Source organism: Physella acuta, unplaced genomic scaffold, assembly GCF_028476545.2.
Source record: "Physella acuta isolate Inbredline_101_S28 unplaced genomic scaffold, ASM2847654v3 ptg000123l, whole genome shotgun sequence".
NCBI classification, from domain to species: domain Eukaryota; kingdom Metazoa; phylum Mollusca; class Gastropoda; family Physidae; genus Physella; species Physella acuta.
The window spans coordinates 138204-161497 of NW_026731642.1; the positions used below are offsets into that span (position 1 = coordinate 138204).

At 34.2% G+C, this 23294-nt stretch overlaps 1 protein-coding gene across 4 annotated transcripts; it reads right to left on the minus strand.

Moving 5' to 3' along the window:
* Positions 1-656: 656 nt before the first annotated feature.
* LOC131934914 (serine/threonine-protein kinase TAO1) lies at positions 657-21585 on the minus strand. Of its 4 annotated transcripts, none has more exons than XM_059291176.1 (20): positions 21537-21585; positions 15835-16076; positions 15321-15392; positions 15093-15194; positions 14802-14847; positions 14558-14707; positions 14268-14420; positions 13862-14037; positions 13525-13731; positions 13212-13349; positions 11850-11879; positions 11095-11169; positions 9459-9632; positions 9153-9287; positions 8411-8539; positions 8113-8310; positions 5888-6127; positions 5186-5398; positions 3793-3975; positions 657-3263 (listed from the first exon to the last, which is right to left on the minus strand). In XM_059291176.1, the coding sequence occupies exons 2-20, from the start codon at positions 15964-15966 to the stop codon at positions 3021-3023; spliced, it is 2796 nt and encodes a 931-aa protein (XP_059147159.1). In that variant the 5' UTR covers positions 15967-16076; positions 21537-21585; the 3' UTR covers positions 657-3020. The 4 variants fall into 4 exon arrangements, with proteins under 4 accessions (XP_059147159.1, XP_059147158.1, XP_059147160.1 ...); XM_059291175.1 differs by lacking the exon at positions 21537-21585 and adding an exon at positions 21248-21369; XM_059291177.1 differs by lacking the exons at positions 11850-11879; positions 21537-21585 and adding an exon at positions 21248-21369.
* Positions 21586-23294: the final 1709 nt, after the last annotated feature.

Below are 23294 nucleotides of genomic sequence, written 5' to 3' on the forward strand. Positions count from 1 at the left end.
TGACCGGGTTATTCTGGATTGAGTGTCGCGCACAGCCATGCTAGTTCTGGGAAAAGGTATACAGTGAATTCTCTTAGGGAAATTAGAGAATCTAGAGTTTGCAGATGACCTTGTTCTACTTTCACACCGACTGGATGACATGCAGGAAAACAAAATACATGCATTAGGAGCCCCCCCCCCCCCCCCCCCCCCAGCACATATGACTTAAGTTTTACAGAAAAAGACGAAAGAAATGAGAATTTTCAATAACCAAGAGCCCCCAGTGACAATACATGGAAGGCATGTAAATGCTCGGGAGGAATTATCTACCTTGGCAGCAAGACCACCCAATCAGGAGGCACAGAGGACATACGTGACAGAACATTTAATACTATTAATAATAGAGCCCGCTACGCTTTTAGTTATGCGACCCATTTGGAAAAATACTGCCAACTCAACTCGCGTCAAGACGATTTTGTTATATGGAGAAGAGACATGTAGAAGAGTTGTGTGTGTATTGTGGTGGGGGGGGGGGGGGGGGGGGAAGAGAAGAGTGGATGTATAAGTGAGGGAAATGTGGGGTGAATGTGAGTTGTGAGGGTGATGTATGGAGAATGTAATTGATTGCTACAGAAATGACAAGCTCACTGACAAAATCCCTGACTGAAGAAATAAAAAGCTTTAAAATAATATTTTTATTTATTTGTGTCATACCTTATACAAGAATGAAAATACATATTAACTGTAGAAATAATATTGCATTCCCAATAGAAGACTTGGTGCCATGTCAAATGGCCAAAAATCTTGCGTGTGCTGTACATCTGACCAACCTCACGTCATGACCCATTCACTCATATCAACACTTTATTTACAGCAATCTTTCACTTCTCTATCAGATAGGCTTGGATCTTCATTATGCTCACAGTGATATTTTAACATGCGGCCATGCATGTCCCATTCTATTTTAATGACGGATTTATTTTTTTTAAAACGAGTTTTTCTTAAACTGTGAACTAAACAAAGTATAGTACCGGGCAGTTATTAATCTTAAGAAAATAATGTTAAAAAATCAACCATTGCCTTAGTGAGATAAAATAAAATGTCAAGCGATACTCTAAAGACTTCAGAAAACTTAGTTATTTCATCAGCTTTTGAATAAAAAAATTCCCTCATTCTAAAATAAGTATTAAAACATTCAGTAAAAGGCTGGTAAAATAGAACATTAGCTAGGGTTCAAGTTCCTGGAACAAAGGTTAAAATGGTAGTGCAACATCCATGTTCCATGGAATCAAGGGTAGTTAGTCTAAAGGGGAGTGGGGAGGGGGAAGGACAGATATCAACTGTTGAACCAGAATTAAACTTCCGACTAAAAATCAACTTTAAAAAATGTCAATAAAAATGGTAAACTTTTCCCTTTGTTAAAACAATCTTAGAGTTAACTCCCCTTACAGTACATATTTCATATTTGGCCACGACTACAGATACAATGAAGATTGGCATACATCAACTAGAGACAAGAATGCTCCTTTATTTTCTCCCATTCAGTGGGTCTCACAAAAACACAATGAGAATATGATTAGAGTATTATACAATATATAAAATATGTACAGAAAAAAAAAAATTAATCACCTTCCTATGTAATGTCTGGAGTAAGTGTTGCTTTTAACATACGAGGTTACATTTTTGTTAGAAATTTGCTGACTTAGTACAATCAACATAAAAAAAAAAATTATTTTACTCCTAAACAATGGAAATTTAATCATTACAAATTAGGATAAAAAAAATCAAACAGGGTAAGAGAGAATACAAATATGTTGAATAGGTGAATAGCTCTGTAATGCTGTAAACCATCCAATAGCATGGATTAAGACTGATCAAGATTTTTTTTTCTTTTGTCATGAATGTTGATGAGCTGGACAAAAGGTCTACCTTTACTATTAAAACAAAACTAGGTTGGAACAAAATATTTATAGAAACAGATGCTGTTTTGAATTCAGGTGAACTTTTTTCAACAGTGACACTAGCTGTAGAGGGGTTTAAAACACTTGCTGTAGGTAAAACATATCCTGCCAACTTCCTTCCAAGATAAAAAGAATTTATACAATGGATTATAAAAAGAAAAGAAGAAGGCAGATTTTTTTTTTAAATGACCTGTTTTGTAAGAAAATATTGTAACATCAAACAGCAACTGTTTTTATAACCCTGCAGAAACAAAGTTTTAAAATGGCCACAGGTTGCAGAACTTTGTTTTGATAAGCTTCTGTCTACCCAGTTCAAGAGAATAGAACAGCTGTGTGCTTTGCTACACACAAAACAAGGGAATAGAAAGATTGTATATACACAGTGCATGTTTTGGCACGGCAGCACATTCTGCATCCTTACACAGAGCATGATAAGCTAAGTAGCTGGTTACACCAAGTGGGTAGCAAAGCATCATGGGAATGGTTGCAGGTTTCTCTAAAACTATGAAATATCAGAGAGAGGTGGTCATCTGTTAAAACTCAACTCCTGGAGATTAAAACAACAGCATGGAAGCCCCACCTAACCGTGGGCCTTGCTGGACAACTAAAGTAAACAAAAAACCTCAGACGTAGCTTAAGTGTTGTGTACCTAACAATTCAACAATACCTGTACAGAGGAACAAGAAGCTGCGCCACACCTGGTTTTCATAAAACGGGTTACTGGACGGGGGGAAGAGGGAGGAAGAGGTGGGTTGGAGAAAAGGGTGGTAACTCATTAGTATTTTTTTTTCAAATGCATGATCTGATGAGAAATAACAAGTGATGCGTACAAGGTGAAGGAAAACAACTGCAAGAATGAATTGTCAAAAACAAAAAGCTGATGTTCAAAAAAACATAACATTAGTGTGGCTGCATTGAGTAGATAAAGGGAAGCTACTATGATGTTTATATGCGTCGAATGAATGGTAGTACAGCCATGATGTGTGGTGACAGTGCCACCACCAGCATGCGTCTACTACAAACCTGACAGTGAAAGGAGTTGGGGGGGTGGCAAAAGTTTTGTAAGGGAAACAGCCATCGTTATAAAGGTGTGTGTGAAGTGAAGGAGTTGCTGGAAGCGCTTCCACTTAAACTGAGCATGCTGCCTCGAATGCTGATGTCATCGTCCACCTGCTCCTCTGATGCATGAGCCACCTCTACATTGTTCAGACCCATGCGGGTTGTTTCAATGTCAAAGTTATTCAATTCTTCACGGTGTTTTTCTTGTAGCATAACTCTTTTGTCCTGTTCGTCTCTGTCAAAATGTAAACGCTCCTCATCCATCTGAAAATAGAATCCATTACTTGAGACTGGAAAGAGTTCTTACAAGAGTTCAAAATATCAAGGACAGAAATTGTCAGCACTCTTCCTAAATGGTGGTAAAGCACCAGTGTGCTGGTATAAAAAAGAAATCCCCTTTTCAAACCTGACGGTCTATAGGGCAAGTGAAGTAGAGTTCACTTGTTTCTGTGACCTCAGCATATGAAGAGATAGTGTGGTCAGCACTATGCCCAGCCGCCTTTACTTTCCCTAACATGAGTTAGGTACCCATCCGAGCTGGGTGGACTCAGGGACGTTCTGACTAGAACCCGGATTCGAACTCGAGACTTACGGGTTAGCAGTCCAGCTCTCTACCACTAGACCAGTCCGTCGTGAACTGGTATACTGGTATAAAATAAGTGTGCTGATGTAACACCAGTATACGAGCATTATGTCATATTAAAACCAGTGAGACGGTTACAGCATTAGTAAGATGGTGTGTAGGTACTTATAGTATGAAGTTTTTACTATAAAAAGCAATCTGTATTCTAACCTTTTGTTCAAGCAAGGCTCTCCGCAGTGATACACGCTCCTCCAATACCTTCCTCTCTCTCTTGTGCTGCTCTTCTGTGTGCATCTTTATCTTACTTTGGTAAGCAATAAGCAATTCTAGCTCCTGATGCAAACGGTTCCTGAGCTCAATAGCATCAGCCATTTGTGTTTCATCTAATCGTACCTATAGGATATGAAACAAGTACAGCATTTGATGATTCTGAAACTGGAGAATTTATAGCAGTACCTGCCCCAAAAAATGTTTTTCTATAAAAGAAGCACTATGTCTTCTACTTAGTTCTTAATTTTAGTGTTGGAAGGCATCAACTCCAACACCAGTATACATGTCAACTGGTTATGCGCCGTTGAGGCCATTGACTCCGATTTCAGCCTGCTTTTCTTTTTGGATTTGCTTCCACAGCCTTTGCCAAGCAAGAACAAACTACAAGGCAGTAGTTGTTTGATTTTGGAGTTGTCTCTCCTAGATTAGTGGCTGTCCCCAGCTAACGAGCTACATCAGCCCGAGACAGAAGCCCTGATTTGCCATAATATCCTACTTCTGTCCATAAATTTTTAAAGAATTATACTTTTCACATCAGTTTTTTTTTATACCAGATAAGTTTAATTTTGTACACCACAAAATGTATATGTATAATGATAATAATCAGCTATGATTTTTTTTTTAAATAGAAAATTTTTAATTTGAATCCAGATAGCTCATGGTAATCTACAAAATTTAAAAAATTCTTTGTTGCCTCTAATAGATAACTATGCTTGCATTGTTTTCTAATTTTATGACTGGAACTTTGGTTTAAAAAAAAGTAGATTTAGATTGAATGGAAAACCATGCGTAATCAACATTTGCAGGGTCAGAGAAAGTTCACACCATAGATCTAATGACTCAAGCCTGGCTTAACAAAAGGGAAACAGGGCAATAGGTATTGTCTTGGAAAACAGGGAACAGAGGTAGGCATTGTTGCGGAAGACATGTGTAAACATCTAAATAAGAAGTACTGGACAAAGGTTGTAATTGTAGCCAGATGAATGTTAAGCTCTAGACCAGGAATCATAGATTGCAACTTGAACAAAAAATGTATGCCGTTGACGATTTTTAATTTAACAGAAAGCAAACATAACAGTTAAAGCATAATCGTAACCTTGGTGTCACAATCGTAAAATTACAGGCAAAATTGTATAAGTAGGCAGCCCTGAAATCACATCAATGAGTTTTTACTACACAATTGGTGTAGAAGCCTTAAGTCATTCATATACAAATGTAGGTAAATCCTCCTAATTGATCCATAATTGTGAACCACCAGAAAGAGAAATAGCACTTCAGGCTTACACAAGAGTTCAAATATTATAAAACAGATCAATTGTAAAACAAAACTTACATTCTGTTGTTGCAGCATTTCAGCAATACTAGCCTCATACTGATCTCCAAGAGCAGCTAGTTTTCTCATTTGCTCTTCTTTGAGTTTTTTTACAACAGTTTTCTGTTCAGCTTTAGGAGTGTTTTGAAGTATATGATCCTTCAGGGCTTTATACTGTCGTTGCTGAGTCTTGACAGCCTCGTTAAATTGCTTCCGAATTTGGATCTCTTTAGCCTATTTAACAAAGATGGCATACTTTAATCAAAGCAATCATAACATTAAATAATTATGTCTGAACAATTGTTTGTGACTGAAAAGACTTTTAATTAATCTGCACACTCAACAGTGTTAATCTTCAGGGCTGATATATGGGTACCCATATATCTAAGACCCTGACTTTTGATGTGATTCTGTGGCCAGCACTATCCTCAACCACCTTGACCTTTCCTTGCTACAGGTCAGACTGACTTAGTGACATCGGCAAGGTACCAACCAGGAAGGCAAACAAAACAATGTTTACAATTACAATGGTGTTAACAATGTATCCCATCCAACATATTACAGCTATGACTGACTATAAACATGGTTCTACCATTCACCATTTGAAGTGAAGCTACTTTACAATTACAATGGTGCTAACAATGTATCCCATCCAACATATTACAGCTATGACTGACTATAAACATGGTTCTACCATTCACCATCTGAAGTGAAGCTACCTACCCTTAAACTCCTGGGTTGCTGTTTCACCTCCAAGGCATGTTTTTTCCTCAGATCTGCCTCAGCACATAAATTGTAATCTTTCTGGTTATCCCTCTCTGTCTCATGCTGCTTCCTCAGCTGCTCGTCTTTCATCTTTTGCAATGCTGCCAGGTGCTTGTATTCCAAGTCTTGCGTGGACTCGTGGTGCCTGACCAGCATGCTGTGCTCGTACTCTAGCTGAGCTCGCCTCTGACCTATCTCCTGGGGGTCACAAATTGTTGCAGCATTGTTACTTAAATTATTGAAAAACTTTTAGTTTTAAAATTTGGGAGTACTATGCCTCTGACCTATCTCCTGGGGGTCACAAATTGTTGCAGCATTGTTACTTAAATTATTGAAAACTTTTAGTTTTAAAATTTGGGAGTACTATGCCTCTGACCTATCTCCTGGGGGTCACAAATTGTTGCAGCATTGTTACTTAAATTATTGAAAACTTTTAGTTTTAAAATTTGGGAGTACTATGCCTCTGACCCATCTCCTGGGGGTCACAAATTGTTGCAGCATTGTTACTTAAATTATTGAAAACTTTTAGTTTTAAAATTTGGGAGTACTATGCCTCTGACCTATCTCCTGGGGGTCACAAATGTTGCAGCATTGTTACTTAAATTATTGAAAACTTTTAGTTTTAAAATTTGGGAGTACTATGCCTCTGACCCATCTCCTGGGGGTCACAAATTGTTGCAGCATTGTTACTTAAATTATTGAAAACTTTTAGTTTTAAAATTTGGGAGTACTATGCCTCTGACCTATCTCCTGGGGGTCACAAATTGTTGCAGCATTGTTACTTAAATTATTGAAAACTTTTAGTTTTAAAATTTGGGAGTACTATGCCTCTGACCTATCTCCTGGAGGTCACAAATTGTTGCAGCATTGTTACTTAAATTATTGAAAACTTTTAGTTTTAAAATTTGGGAGTACTATGCCTCTGACCTATCTCCTGGGGGTCACAAATTGTTGCAGCATTGTTACTTAAATTATTGAAAACTTTTAGTTTTAAAATTTGGGAGTACTATGCCTCTGACCCATCTCCTGGGGGTCACAAATTGTTGCAGCATTGTTACTTAAATTATTGAAAACTTTTAGTTTTAAAATTTGGGAGTACTATGCCTCTGACCTATCTCCTGGGGGTCACAAATTGTTGCAGCATTGTTACTTAAATTATTGAAAAACTTTTAGTTTTAAAATTTGGGAGTACTATGCCTCTGACCTATCTCCTGGGGGTCACAAATTGTTGCAGCATTGTTACTTAAATTATTGAAAAACTTTTAGTTTTAAAATTTGGGAGTACTATGCCTCTGACCTATCTCCTGGGGGTCACAAATTGTTGCAGCATTGTTACTTAAATTATTGAAAACTTTTAGTTTTAAAATTTGGGAGTACTATGCCTCTGACCTATCTCCTGGGGGTCACAAATTGTTGCAGCATTGTTACTTAAATTATTGAAAACTTTTAGTTTTAAAATTTGGGAGTACTATGCCTCTGACCTATCTCCTGGGGGTCACAAATTGTTGCAGCATTGTTACTTAAATTATTGAAAACTTTTAGTTTTAAAATTTGGGAGTACTATGCCTCTGACCTATCTCCTGGGGGTCACAAATTGTTGCAGCATTGTTACTTAAATTATTGAAAACTTTTAGTTTTAAAATTTGGGAGTACTATGCCTCTGACCTATCTCCTGGGGGTCACAAATTGTTGCAGCATTGTTACTTAAATTATTGAAAACTTTTTGTTTTAAAATTTGGGAGTACTATGCCTCTGACCCATCTCCTGGGGGTCACAAATTGTTGCAGCATTGTTACTTAAATTATTGAAAACTTTTTGTTTTAAAATTTGGGAGTACTATGCCTCTGACCTATCTCCTGGGGGTCACAAATTGTTGCAGCATTGTTACTTATATTATTGAAAACTTTTAGTTTTAAAATTTGGGAGTACTATGCCTCTGACCTAGATCTATCTCCTGGGGGTCACAAATTGTTACTTAAATTATTGAAAACTTTTAGTTTTAAAATTTGGGAGTAATATTTTTAAAATGTTTAACATAAAAAAAAAAAACAATTTTAGCATACAGAAATGAGGTTTTGTTATTTGCAGTACAAAACTGATTTTAAAAAGTCATTGTGTTTGTTATTCTACAATAGGATTCATCACAATAAAACAATGTTAGATGCAAGTCAAATGTAACTGACCTCCTGTGCCAGTTTTTGCTCCAACTTGTGATACTGCAACAGTTTTCTGCGTTTGAAAGCCCTCAGGTTAAATTCTAAAGTGTCCTTCTGGTGTTTTTCTAACCTAAACTCAGCATCTCTCTTTTTGCGGGTCAGAGTCTCCTTGAAGTTCTTCATTGCGTCATCTCTTTCCTTCTTAGGGGTACTTGTCTCCAGTCCCTGCAAAAAAATTTTAAAAAAAAATTTTAAAATAAGTATTTAAGAAGCTTTTTATTTTCATACTATTCATTTTGCAATTGCAATATTGTAGAGAAACTACCTTCTTCATTTTCTCTTTGTCAGATTTATAATTTTTCTTCATTTGTTCTGCTAAGCTCCTTCTCTCTGTGTCATGATTTTGGTGAACATCACGAAGGAACTTTCTTTCTTGAGCTTGGGTGTTTTTGCTCTGTTAAACAAGCAATGTGGCAATAAGAATAAAAAAAAACGTTTTAACTTTATCAGAGACGTGTCCTGGAAAAAGACACCAAGAGACAATCCCTGATTAGAGATTCCAGGAAAGCTCTTGTCAGCAGCCTGTATCCACCCAGGAGGGGCGACAGGCTAACCTAACCTAACCTTTAAGTTTGTCATCACTATATCAGCTTGTTGCTACATCCCTGACATTTAAACTGGACAACAGTTGATCTTTTCTGCTACGGGCTTAAAGCAGAGTAGGACCTGGATCAACCAAGTCTTACTTTTACTGCATGACCAATACTAAACCTGGACCCCTGGGTTAAGTCAAGCTTGACCCTTACTTATGATCATGCATTTAAATATCTACAAAGCAAATTATTTTATTTGACACACTTTTTAGACTATTTTTCTTATTAAGATTCAATAGTGAAAGATCACCTGAATTACCAACATTTTTAATATAGCTTGATAACTAGTTTTAATCAATATTTTCTATCCAGTGCCATATTTTGTCTATTCTTTTTTGGATGCAGCATTCAAACTTTAATTTAGCTTATAAATGTACTGGATTAAAAATCTGACAAGACCAAATAAAAATGTACCTGCTTATCAAGTTCACTAATGTGCTGAGCTTTTAGTTTCTCCAACTCACGGAAAAACCTCTGTCTCAAGTTATCATATTCTCTGTCTAGTTTTTGCTTATGTTCCTCCATCTCTGCCTTAAATCTGGACTCCATCTGAAATGTTTATAAACAAATGTAAAAAAAATTAAACAAAAAATGTATGGCATGTACTACAATATAGGGAAATAGGAAAAAAAAAAAAATTACATCAGCTATATCCATACCAATGTATATAAAATAAAATAGTAACTATTGATTATTAGTATTGAATTTGTGGTCACTTACAGTTTGCAACTCTTTTTGATGTGTTTTGCGGAGTCTTTTGTATACTGTAAAGTTTCTATAGTCATTGGTTCTCTCATGCTCTTTTATCTGTTTCTGCACAATGGATGTTGTACGAATTGTGGCAAAATTATTGGCCATTGAAGGGTCAAAGCCACGGGGACTTCCACCTGATGCCTGCAAATATTGAAACAAAATTCTTAAACATGACATTCAGACAGCATTAGCCTACAGTGGAATTTAGAAATGTGACAAAAATAGATATACTACACTGTTTTTACAAGCTCAAAGCTGAAAAGGATCAAGCAATTGATACATTATTATGCACAACAATAGTTAGAGAAAGCGCTTACATTTTATGACAACATGTATTCATTTTTCTCCCCATGAAAATTACTAAACACATGTAATAATTATAAATTAGGAAAAAAATATTCTAATTTTTAAACCAAAGGCAATCATTTTACAATCCATAATAAACATTTATAACTTAAGAGTACTATTTATTAATATAGCACAACTTTTAATTTCAATAACTATCACAATGCAGTGAGGAGAAACTAAAATGAACTTAAATCATCTCACCCTAGTTGAAAAAATGAAACCAAGCATTAATATGATAATACATACAACAACTAAGCATTCCATTATGAAAAAGTTTGTTATTTAAGTATTGGATGAGAAGTGTGAAGTTTTAGAGATTCATGTTGGCTTGTCTGGGTCATTTATCAGCCCAAAAAAACTCATTCTCACATTAAAAAGGTTTAAAATAATTATTATATATATATTCTAATTCTACTGATGCTGAAAAATGATGTATTGCAAACAATTAAAATAAAAACAATATGTAAGATTCATCCACAATTGGTGATGCACTGGCAACTGGGTGCAAGTTTAACAACAGTCAAATAGTAGAACCCTCTAATCCAAATGATGATTTAAACAGACAACAGACACAAAGTGCTGCATGAAATCACTGTTTAAAACAGCATGTGCAAATAACAACCCAACGAATCCTCGATTGCTAGATTAAGAAACAAAGTGCAGAAAAAGTTTGTTTTTAAAAAACGCAATAGATCAGTCATGCTTGTGACCATTTAAATGCAGAATTCAATTGAGGGGTAGAGAAAGTAGTCATGCCATGCACCCCAATATTCAGCTAATAATAAAGCTGATTTCTTGAGAACTGTATTGCAACACTTGTTAAAAAAAATGTATAGAACTACTTTATCTACTTTATGTTTGTGCAGAATAGAATCTTAAATTACTTTCAGTCCAAAATTATCTAATCTCAAATTATGAAATACAAGATAAAAAGTTTAGGCTAATTTATTTGAGAAAAAAAAGACTTCAGTCACAGTGTCATGGATCTGACAAAGAAGAATTAACTTTTGTAAATGCAAAATAACATTTTAAAATCCAGGTCAAATTAAAACCATTTTAAAAAAAGATTTATCAAATTATAAGTAAGCCAATTTTTAACAGTTTTGTAAGGACATCTAAAAGTGGCATCTAACAAAATTTCTCTGTCAGACCCATTCAAAATGCAATGCACAAGAAAATGTTTTTTTTAAAAAAAACAATGTGGGTAAAAACATTCAATAAATCTTGGCATTCAAGATCATTCAAGGTGGGGTACCTTAGATGCCAGGTAAGGGCTGTATGAGGCACTGCGATGTGTGAAGGATGGCCACTCAAAACCACCACCACTGCCCTACATTATTCAACAATTGGCATTATTTTAAAGATAATATACACAAAATGGAATTTAAGTTTTTTTCTAATTTATCAGATGTTTATAATTTAAAACATTTTTTTTTATTTATTTATAAATTTGTATTCAAGAAAAGTTAATTTTATAATCTTATTTCAAAATTTATATAGTAAAAAAAAAGTTTACTACTGGAAAAATTTGTGCTGCATTCTGATATTCTTAGAATTTACTCTTCTATTGTTTTAATTTAATCTTTATAATTAATTCTGATTGCAGAAATTATTTACCCAACATTACAACCCACTGAAAAAGTCTGTCTTCCCGTCTTAAAATCCCAATAGACAACATATGTAATTAGTATATTAAAGAATAGAGAGAAAATGTAATGCAAGGAAATAACTAAGCAAAAACACCGATACAAAAAGACTTGTATTGCTGTAAGTTGTTTTTTTTTTAGTTGGGTGGGAGGAGATTTGATGTACATTGTTTGGATATACATTTTTAAGTAAGAAAATAACAGCATGTTGCTAAAACTGTTGATATTTCTAAAAAAAAACTGAAATTCTTATTCATGAATGAAACAGTAAAAAATAATAAATTAAACTATCTGTAAAAAAAATTGTTTGAAATATTTCCTTTAATTCACAACAACAATGCACAAGATCAGGCCATGCAGTTACCTGTAAATGCAATTGTACTGTGACAGGTGACTGGGAGAAAACCAATAGATATACAAGATGAGCATGGATATATACAAGTTATACTTTGACCCAATACATTAATATAATAGTAAGACAGAAGGAATAAAAGTTTGCAATTTTCACTTGTTCCATTTGGAAATGCCTCACCACTTTAAACAATGGAGAATTCTTATTTGGCACATATTGAAATTATTTATAGGCACTAAAATAGAATTTACACAAGTATAAATATTATCTGCAACAATGCTCTTCCTATGTGTAGAAATGTGTAGCTTACTTGCTTATTAGTGTTGTTACAGATTAGAACTTACAAAAGTATAAATAAGAACTGTGTAGACATGTGTAGTTTACTTTCTAATAAGTGATATTACAGACTTAGCAAACTATATAAAACGAGCCGACCCGCTGCGTATCATACGCCGCTATTTAGTTGTTTTTTTTTTACTGTTCAGTAATTTATAATTTGTGAATTCGACAGTACCAATGCTGCCACTGAAAATATTTGCTTAAAAACACTAAACCCCCCTCCCCCCCCACGTGAAAGCAGCCTCCTCTTAGTTACCTCCTCTAAGTTTAAAATCGTTTCAAACTAAATTATCTGCCCCTAATAGCCGTCACCAAACCCGTCTCTATGATATGATTGTAAAATGTAAACAGCGTGACCACAGCTCACCAGACAATGTGGGGGTGGGGTGGGGGTGGTAGTGATAGTGATAGAAAGAGAGGGGACTGCAAGGAGGCGCTTGCAGCTTGTTTTCTAACGGCTCCCAGAAGAGAATTATATATATAGATACCATTATATATTACAAAGGTGACAGTGACTATGGCATGTAATTATGTTAGCATCTATGTATGGTTCCGTGTGGCTCTTGAAAGTGGATTATATTATTAGAAATTGTTCATTTATACTCAATTTGATTCTTTTGTTCAAAAAATGCTTTCAATAGGTGCAAATAATAAATGAAGGGTGGGTAAAGGTAAAGCTTGTTAATGTAATCAGTAATTTGATTTAAGACCAAGCAAAATTGTTTCAAAACTAAAAATAGTACACTATTAATATGAGAAAAAAAAACTTTACAAAGAGATATATCTGATTTATCTCAAATTTAAAAAACAAAATTTTACTTGATCTTAAATGTCATAATAAATATAACGATGCAACATTAACAACAGTGTCTTAAGCTTTGATTGTGATCAACAATGCAAAATAATGTGACAAACTGCTTTTTATTTTTAACAGCAATCTTTCCTCTAAAGTGAGGGGTCATGATATATTAGAATAAATGTAGGAATCAATGTTTTAGATCTAATAAACAGAATTATAGAAAACAGCTTTCTTACATGTCGCTCTCTAGCAAATGAAATGGGCTCCTCGTTCTGGCTAGCTTGGGAAAGACTTGCTACACTACTCTGACTGCTGGCAGTGTTGCTGTGTTGACTTGGTAAACTGTCTGATTTGCTATCCAAGTTATCACCATCCTAAATAAGACAAGCATTTATTTTAAAATTTGACGTGCCTTATAAATGGAGTTACAAATATTTTGCCATCTTCTACCTATTAGAGAAATTAAAGTAGATAAAAATTAGAAACAGGAGATTAGACCAATAGGTCAAGATGAAATACATTAAATTAGATCAAGTATAATGGACCAACCTGAGATGAATTATCATCTGGTGGAACAAGATCTTCCACATTAGTAACAACAGTTCCCTCCAGCAAACTCTCTTCGTTGCCACCGTTCATGATGAGTTTATTCAACCTTCTATACTGCAGGTTATCCAGCTGTTTCACAGCTACTTTTGTCCTCTGAATTAATTCTAATATAACATCAGAACGCCGTGTTTTGCGAACAAAAGGGTGCTGTTTTAAGAATTAATAAACATTTATTAAAACATGCTACAATAAAACTATTAAGTCATTTCTTACATGCTACAATAAAACTATTAAGTCATTTCTGTTCAAATGTATTGATGAAAAATAGAAAGCTTACATTTAGCAGCTCTGTAGCGGATGGTCTGTCTTTAGGTAACTTCTGCAAACAAGCATCAACAAAGTTGTGAAACTCATCTGACCATTCCCCACCTGCCAAGCTTGGAGAGTCATTCTGAGCAATATGGTACAAAGCACTCATGGCATTCATGTTAAAAAGGGGTGGCTTGCGTTCAGCTGGTAGGAAGAAATTTGGCATAAAATTAAATTAACACATGTATTTCTAAAAATGCATGGACATGACTTTAAATTGTTTTCAAACAGAAGTAGTTGATAAAATGATTTCAATGTTGTTTGTCCAATAATGCTTAGAGGTAGGAAAGTTGATTTTTTAAATTGTCAGGTTTTTTTTTTAAATTTATGACTAAAAATCCAACCATATCTTAGAAAAATAAAGTGAAACTAACCCATTTCTATACAAGTGATACCCAGTGACCACACATCTGCTTTGCCATCATACTGGCCCTCATCCATTGCTAGAATCACTTCTGGTGCCATCCAATAAGGAGTGCCAACAAAGGAATTTGCTGGACATATCAATGATGCTGACCCAAAATCAGCTGCAATTTTTTTGAAAATCAATTACAAACTAATTTAAATTATACACAGATTTCATTTTTCAATGTTGTAAACACATCAATGCACATAAATTTAATGGAGAAAGCATTCTTACAGCATGAATTCACACATAACATACCTAATTTTACAGTTCCATTTTCTGTTAGCAAAATATTTCCTGCCTTGACATCTCTGTGTATTTTGCCTTGACTGTGGAGGTATGACAGTCCCTCAAGGCCATCTTGACAAATGGCAGAAATCTCCACCTCTTTTAGGGGCTTTTTGTGAACTGTTTTTAAGAGGATCATTTTTTTTTTAATTTTATTATGTTAATTGCAATACAGTTTTTAGTCACACTTTTAAAAGCATAAAAACAAATTTACCTTCGATTATGTCGGATGCTGAACCTAAGCAATACTCCATTACAAGCTGAAAATGAAAAAGTGAAAATATAATTATTATACCCAAAATAATTAAATGTTAAATAAGCAAATCAAAAACAACTTATTTATTTAGTGAAGTCTCACACTTATTCACTCTTTAGTCATACAATAACCATTTATATTCCAACTTGACAAAAACCTATCTTGAGTTTTTACTTATTCTAACTTAAATTAATGAATTGTGAAGTAGAAATTTTTTTAAATTCAGTTTACAAAAAATAAATTGTTTACCCATGCTGTATGCTCTTTGATAAAACATCCTTTGTATTCAATAGTGTTCCTATGTTTTAACTGTCGTAGGAATTTGACTTCTTTAATAATGTCTTGCCATTTCTGGAAGATATAATAATTCAAATTAATCATCAAACTATGTTATTATAGGAAAATACATATAACCAAAAGGTATTAGCATAAAAACAAGGATTCAATTGTTTTATAGCAAAATATATTAAATCTTACATCATTAGAGCCTTTTCCATTATAAGACATCTTTTTGATTGCCACCACCTCCTTCGTAATGTTGTTTCGTGCCTGAAAAATTAATTTAAATAGCTAAATTTAACAAACAAAGAATGCCGATGACAATTATTTATATTATTCCATATAAATATCAGGTCTTATTGATTAGCTTTATCCACATATTTATAGAGATGCAATATTAACCATAAAACTATGGTTAGGCTCAAGTTTAAAATATAGACAAAACTAGCTAAATAAATATGCAGAAACAGCTAGTCAATGAGTAACAGAATATTTATAATTTATCTGTATTTAAACATTTGATAAAATCTAAACTTCAAGTCTGTAATGTAAAAAAAACTAAAATTAAATTTTATGTGAGTGTGAAAGATTAGTTAAACTATGACTGCTGTATTTAAACATTTGATAAAATGTAAACTTAAGTCTGTAATGTAAAACAAAACAACAACAAAATTGTATGTGTGCGTGAAAGATTAGTTAAACTATGACTTACAAAATAGACAGCGCCGAAGCTTCCATGGCCGATCTCTCGCAGGTCCCCAAATATTTTCTCTGGATCATCATTTGAGAAAAGTCCAGCAACTTCTGGGTCTTTAAGATTTCCAGGTTTGGGGAGTGACGGCATGACGCTCGCCACTCTCACTCAGGCTAGTGTACACGGCCAATTGCCAGTTTTGGGAAAGGCCTGGCACTGTTGGATCCTCATTCGACCAATTGACATCAGTATCTTGAATTCTGTATGTTAGATCAAATTTTTGGAATCATTTCATAGAATTACATATGATTAATATAAAAAATATAATTGCATATTACTCATTATATTCTTTATAAGTAAATAAGTGAAGTTCCCTTTTGAACCTGACGGTCAATGGGCAAGTGAAGTATAGTTCACCTCTTAGTATGACCTCAGCATATGTAAAGTGGTCAGCACTATGCCTAGACGCCTTTACCTTCCCTAAGTGTCAGGTGCATATCAGAGCTGAGTAGACCAAGGGATATTCTAAGGTCTTAAACCCTGATTTGAACTCGAGACTTTCAGATTAGCAGTATACGCTCTACCATTCAACCATGTGGGCTGGTGTGGTCAAATTGTAGGTTATTCTTAATACAACATCAATTTTTTTTCAGTGTGGGCCAAAGGTTTTTTCTTAAATGCAAAACTGTTCCCTAAAAGATTTTAGGCTATTTTTAACATAAAGAGGACTTGAAATTCCATACTGAAAAAGTTCTAAGCAAAGATACACTAACAGTTAACTGTCATCTGGATGGATAAGCGGAAATGACCGCTGACCAAAACATGACTAAACCTATTTTCATACTGGTTGTCTCGAGAGGGAAGTTCCTAACTGCTATGAAAAACAGCTAGACTTGCAAAATATTATATAACATACAAGTATACAAAGAATTTTTAAAAGTTAGTAAAGCACTTTTAGAGAAAAACAGGCACAAAGTAATACAGGTATAAAAAATGTATTTGATTATTAGCTTGAAAACTATTGTTTACATTCATAAGTCTTTTTAATTTTTTTTACTTTGTACTGAGTGAAATAGGCGTTTGGGTCTTGGCATTTTTTTAGATATATTTATATATTACAATGATATGCCTTAACAATGGACTAGCAGGCATGGCCTAAATAAATTATTGGTTTGACTGGTCACATGAGTTACCTAGATTTTTTAAAATTAACTATTCCAGTCCCTTAATTAGTTTGGGCATATAAATTAGTGTTTTAATTATTTCTATTAGATTTGCAGGGGGGTAGGTTTAATTTAAAAATTCATTGATTTAAAAAAATTTCTTGGATTCATCGAGTCTTTCACACATAATTTAAAAAAAACAGCACGTTTTTTAACTATTTTTCAAGACTTTCTGAAAAGCTAATAGGATGATGCCAAATTAAAGAAAATTAAATTTTTAATCCTTAGTGTCCTATTAACTTGCTACTAGCTCTGGCATGAAAAACTTGTTTAATAAACTATTTTCCCACATCAGACTGAGAAATAAATTACTGAATTTATCAACATTACTCAATACCTACTGAAAGCAGGAAGCTTAACTTAAAAAAAAATGTAATGGCTTATGACCTAAGTTTATTGAGTACTTTAATCTGGAACAGATCACTGGCCTAGATCATACTGGAATATAAATAGGTCTAGGCCTGAATATTTGTTAATATAAGACGCCAGTGTCATTTCGCACTTCCGACCTGTCATCGCTATAGAATTTAGAAACACCACATGCAGTGCATTACCTGCATCGCATTGTCTTATAACAAATAATGTAGTAAAGTCTATTTATGTAATGACTAAAAAAATGTTATGGTTGGCAACGGTTTTTTCCATACATCAACAAAATGTTAAATACATGCACATTGCTAAAACATATAACGGATCAATGTCAAATAATATTTTTGCTTAGATTCCTAGAAAAAATTGTTATACTTTTATAAGTTATGTTGAATAAAACTAATTAATAATTATGCCAGGAGAGGTAATTTAATAAGAAATTCAGCTAAATAGTGCAATTTAAGTAAAAAAAATTTTTATTTCTACTGCATTAATATATCTTAAGTCTCATAATTAAAATTGATTAATGTTAAGAATATTTTTAGTATTCCCTGATGAGCTGTACAGAGTTATATAGTTCCTTTCTTTTATTTCTGGGGTCGTCTATAAATGACGTCACACTCGAATTTTGTGACGGTGTGTGATGAGGGGGAGGAGGGGGTTCAGATGGTGCGACGCCACACTTTTGCATTATAAAAAAGCAATGTTAAAAACTAATTTAAGACATTAGTTCCCGGTTTAGAAAACTGTTTTAAATATATTGCAATATGAATTGATTAAAATACTTTATATTGACAGATATCAGATAAGATTTTGGAAAAATCTTTTTGTAACGATGTGTGACGGAAAAAACTACCAAAAGGGTTTGAAATAAATATAGTACTAAAAGTTGCTATGTTTTGAAAAAAAAATATCTTAAAACTGAAGACATTCAATTTAAAAGTCATTATAAAAACTCCACGATCTAGATTTATTTCTAGATCTCTAGTAGGAATATAGATTTAGAGGCTTTCCCATCAGTATCAATGTACTATCTTAGCTATGTGGGAGGTCAGTACGAGTTCACTGGGAAAAAAATCGGATCTGCCGTACGGGGGTGGCTTTAGTGCGCAAATGCTCCTGACCGATTGCCAAAAGGTACAGAAATTCTAAAGATACATTTTAAAAGATAAATGGACTACTGAACTGCAGGTATCAAAATTTCTGTGTAAGTAAAAGCATAAATAATAATATTTTACACAAATATAGCTGTCTTTTGCTAAATCTAGCTCAACTTCCATGAAAATCGCATCCGGTCGCAATAATTTTTATATCAGCTTGTCAGCCATTCAACGATCTATCACGCGTAGCAGACACCAAACAGAGTTACCCGTATGGTATTGCACAAATGCTATTTTTAGCAACAGTGCAGAGATGCGGTTGAAAAAAACGAACTAAAAAGTGGTCATAAAAAAGCGGGTCAGGGGAGGTAATTCAACTCGCGTTATGAGACTAGCTATATTAATAAATTGTTGATACTTTTTTCTAAAAAAGAATTTTGATAATTTTTACCAAAATGCCTAGATCTAGATCTAGGTCTAATCACTAGAATTCAAAAAAAATTTGCAAACATATTTTATAAAATTTACGGATGATTTGAGATACCCATGTCCGATAATAGACTCTTCCATAAAATAGGAGTGGTGGGTTGTTAGTAGTATTGTAATCTCGACCAATTTTATCGTTAGAAATTAGGGTTAGGCGTATGGTAGGACTAGGATTGGGGATAGGGACAGAGTTAGCGTTGACATTAGCCAGCCATGTGTGTATTTAGTTAACTACCAGTAACGTAACACCCCTTTTTTAAAGAAGATTAGGGCCTATAATTTATATTACCAGACACACTCAGTGACACTGGTATAAAAATTCCCCCAAATTTTCATTTTTGTTCTTTTTTAATGCTAGCTAGAGGAGCTTACACTTTTCGGACACACATAGCGAAAAAACGCAACGTAAAAATTCCATGCGGTCTCATTCAGTAACCGCTTAACATAGAAAACAAAAAAAAGTATCATATCTATCCGCAACCATTCTACTTTAATAATGTGTGTGTCATTTTGTATTCATACGCATAGAACTTAAGCTATTCTTGTTATAGTGACTGGGGGGTCTTAACGTGTGTTCGAACACATGTAATACAGTTTTACATGTGTTCGGACACCTTTACCCGTCATCGGACATAGCACTTTTTGTTCATTTAGAATAATTTAAAGTCAATTTAATGAATAAAAACATATATTATATGCATTTATATTGTGTTATTGATTGTTTGTGAGGTAATTTTAATAGTATAAAACCTTTTTCCCACACTCCCAAAGTTCATCCCATTCAGCCATTGCGGCTCGCGCAGTACGCTGCTAAGCCAGCCAGGTCACATGATTCCCCCTCCTCTTTCGCATTCCACTGCCTTCTTGACCTTATTTTGACCCTTTCCCTTCAATAACCAGCCCCTTTTATGCTCTAAATTCTTATTTAATAATATTTTTGTGTTGCTGTCCGGTCCCATGTAAGGCCAAATAAGTTAGCGAACACCCCTTTTTTATTGTTCAAGCACGAAAAAACCCATTAACCTTGACATTTACGATGTTCCATACATATATAGAAGCTATTTATAGTGTAACCTTTTAGCTAAGCATTGATTGGTTCAAGTTTTGCCCCTAAGTCCAACCCTAGGTCACTTCATCCGGCTGGTGTAAAAATAGAAATGTGCGTACCATGCAACGTTAAAAAATTTCTAAAAATGATTCTTGAGAAAGGAAACGGAAGTACTTGACACGGAAGTGTTCATAAATGAACAGTTTACGTGCAGGCGCCGTGGTTTCGCGTGAGACATGCTAATTAAAGTTTCTATGAGCCAAAAACCGACGAAGTGTTCGGTCCTACGTAATTTTTGGTGTGTGTCCGAAAAGTGTAAACTCCTCTAGTAGCTACAACTACAACCCAACATATCTTAAGGTAATCTATCGTTTTAGGTACGTAAAATCGCCAGCGACTTGTAATGTGAAAAACAGGTGACTCCTTAAATTTTAATAATTATTTCACATTTTGAGGAGGATTTGTTTTTTAAAATACAAAAATGTTTCCTTGTTTCATTTATGTATCTGTTTTTAAACAATTGAATTAAAACTTTTCATTAATAAATGAAGACTAGCGATGTTTCCAACAGATGCAACCATGCTCATTTACTATAGCAAGCACTACTATAGCAGCCATCTTGTTTAAGTTTTATTTTTATAAGATTCAGGGGGAAGTCACTCTATTTTACACGTCTGCTGTTTATATAGTAAATCTTGTTCGCAGACACTGCTGTTTAAAGTTAATTTCTGGCCTATTTGATATATTTAGCCATTGATTTAGGTTTATTATCCATTTATCTATAATATTTGACACAAACATATCACAATATACCTCTATTTAAGCATTGACAATGAGGTAACATTTTCGTACATTAATAGCCGCGGGCGATTTTACGTACCCAAAACGATAGATTACCTATCTTAAGACTTAGGCCTAACTAAATTGATTTAAATAGCATGGCATTAGAAACATACATAAATCTTCGCCTAGATCTATATTTTCCCTCATTTCAACGTACAAAAATGGAGGATTTTCCTTGATTAAGCTAGCTCTAGAGATTCTTATATGTAAATCTAGACTAGACCTCGCATCAGACCAAATTTTTAGTGTGGCAAGTGGGTGACTTAGAAAACGGACAGAATGTAGCCTGATTAATTATTGTTACTGCTTCACGTACACGCAAATGATATTTAATGCACACTAATACAATCAAATATAATTACTCTGTTCTTTATAATTAACATAGTTAAAATAAATTAAAATGTGTGTCCTCCAAATCCCAATGTTTACGACTGAAATAACTTGTGAAAATTCTTTTCGGTGCAAAATGGCCGTCTCTGACATGCGCAATGGTTTAGTTACAGAAACAAGATGCAAAAAGTTACAAAGAACTTTACTAAGCTGTAAAAATAATTAAATCTTTTAGAGATAAAGTTATCCCTCCGATAATATCTACTCATTTACTTTTATTCAATAAGAGGAAATAGTATTTATGATATACAAATTCACTACCTTCGTAAAGATATTTAATTACGTCACCGGAAATAGACAGCCAGTAAAGCCAGATATTTGATTGGTTTAATTATAGATCTTGGTAGCTTTCGCTTTCTATTTGTAGGCCTAGACCTAATGAATGTATTGGGCCTATAAAATAAAATCGATTAATTAGGCCCCTACAAACTTGATCTAAGCACAAACACGTGTTTTTTTCTATTTTAAACTATTAAAACATCCAAAGGAGCAAAATGATCTTTATAATCACTTCTTAAGCAGATTAAAATTTGCTAATAAAAGTAAAACGTTACAAAAAAAGCTCACCGTTATCCCAAGGTCTAGTTACGCCCGATCCTGATTACGTACCTGTAGAAAAATAAACAATTCCTCAAATAATAAAAACAATCCTTTGTGGCGATAATTTTAAGAGAAAAAAAAACCGTATATATTAGGTTGAATTATCAGGGGGCATTAGGGGTCATCCATAAACGACGCCACACTGCCCCGTTACAGTCCTTAGGGGGTTCGGAAATTTGAGACTATTTATGAAGAGTGGGAGAGAAGGCGGAATTTCAGAAAATGTGACACACGTTAAAATTTAATAAATTTGTATTAGAAATTGAATTGTAACTTTTATTCCACGGTTTTGAAAGACAGATTTAGTAAAGGCAATAGACATTTATTAATGTAGGCCTAATTGGGTTGGTGTGATCGAGCCGGAAAAATCTCGAGTTTGAACCCTCGCGCAAATGAGGCCCGATAGCTGGTGTCAGCAACCAATCTAGGAGACCAAACTCCAAAATCAAACAACTGCTGCCTTGTAGTTTGTTTGTGAATGCAGAGGCGTAGCGAGGGCGGGGGGTGGGGGAAGGACCGCACAGCGTGACACCGTTTAGGGGGGGGGGGTGAAACCAAGACAAAAAATTGCAAAATGTAAAGAAGAAAAATGTCTTTTTGCCAGCTCCATTAATGATTAATTAAATTTAAATAGTATTTTTAGTACAAATCGTCAATTATTACAAGAGGGTGGGGGTGACACCATCTAACTATAGAGAAAAAAATGCTACATTCAGCTGTATTATTAATAGGTAATAGATAAACACTGTTACTATTACGTCTGGAGTGATTAGAGCTTATACACATATATGTACGCGTATGTGGCATTTATTTAAATTATAGACCTATGTAGGCCGACATTCTCATATATATATATATATATATATATATATATATATATATATATATATATATATATATATATATATATATATATATATCTACTTTATTTCTTTGGGGGGAGGGTGCCACCACGAAGTGCCGCACCGAGTGATACCCGACCTAGCGACGCCACTGGATGAATGGTATTGTTTTTTAGCGCAATTTCCATTTTGGAGAATTGCGTTTATTAACTCGTCATTTCTGGGAATGGATGGGTGAATGGATGAATGAATGAATGAATGTATGGATGAATGTGTGTCCGGGCTTTAAGTCGTATCTCCTCCTCAACGAAGCAATATCGATGACTAGTTCCAAAAGCAATTATGTTAAGCAATTTACGAGAATGAACATAGGCCATAAAAATTCCGGGTTTCTTTCATGGATTTCCCGGAAAAGCCAAAAAACCTCGGAAAAAAAGCAGTTTTTGGCCCATATCTCGGCAACCAGACCACTTAGCGACTTGAAACATGTACCAATCGATTTCTGCCATTATTTAGAACAATATTGCCGAAGAAAGTTTTCAAAAATATCCTTTCGTTCGGTCACAAAAATTTTTTT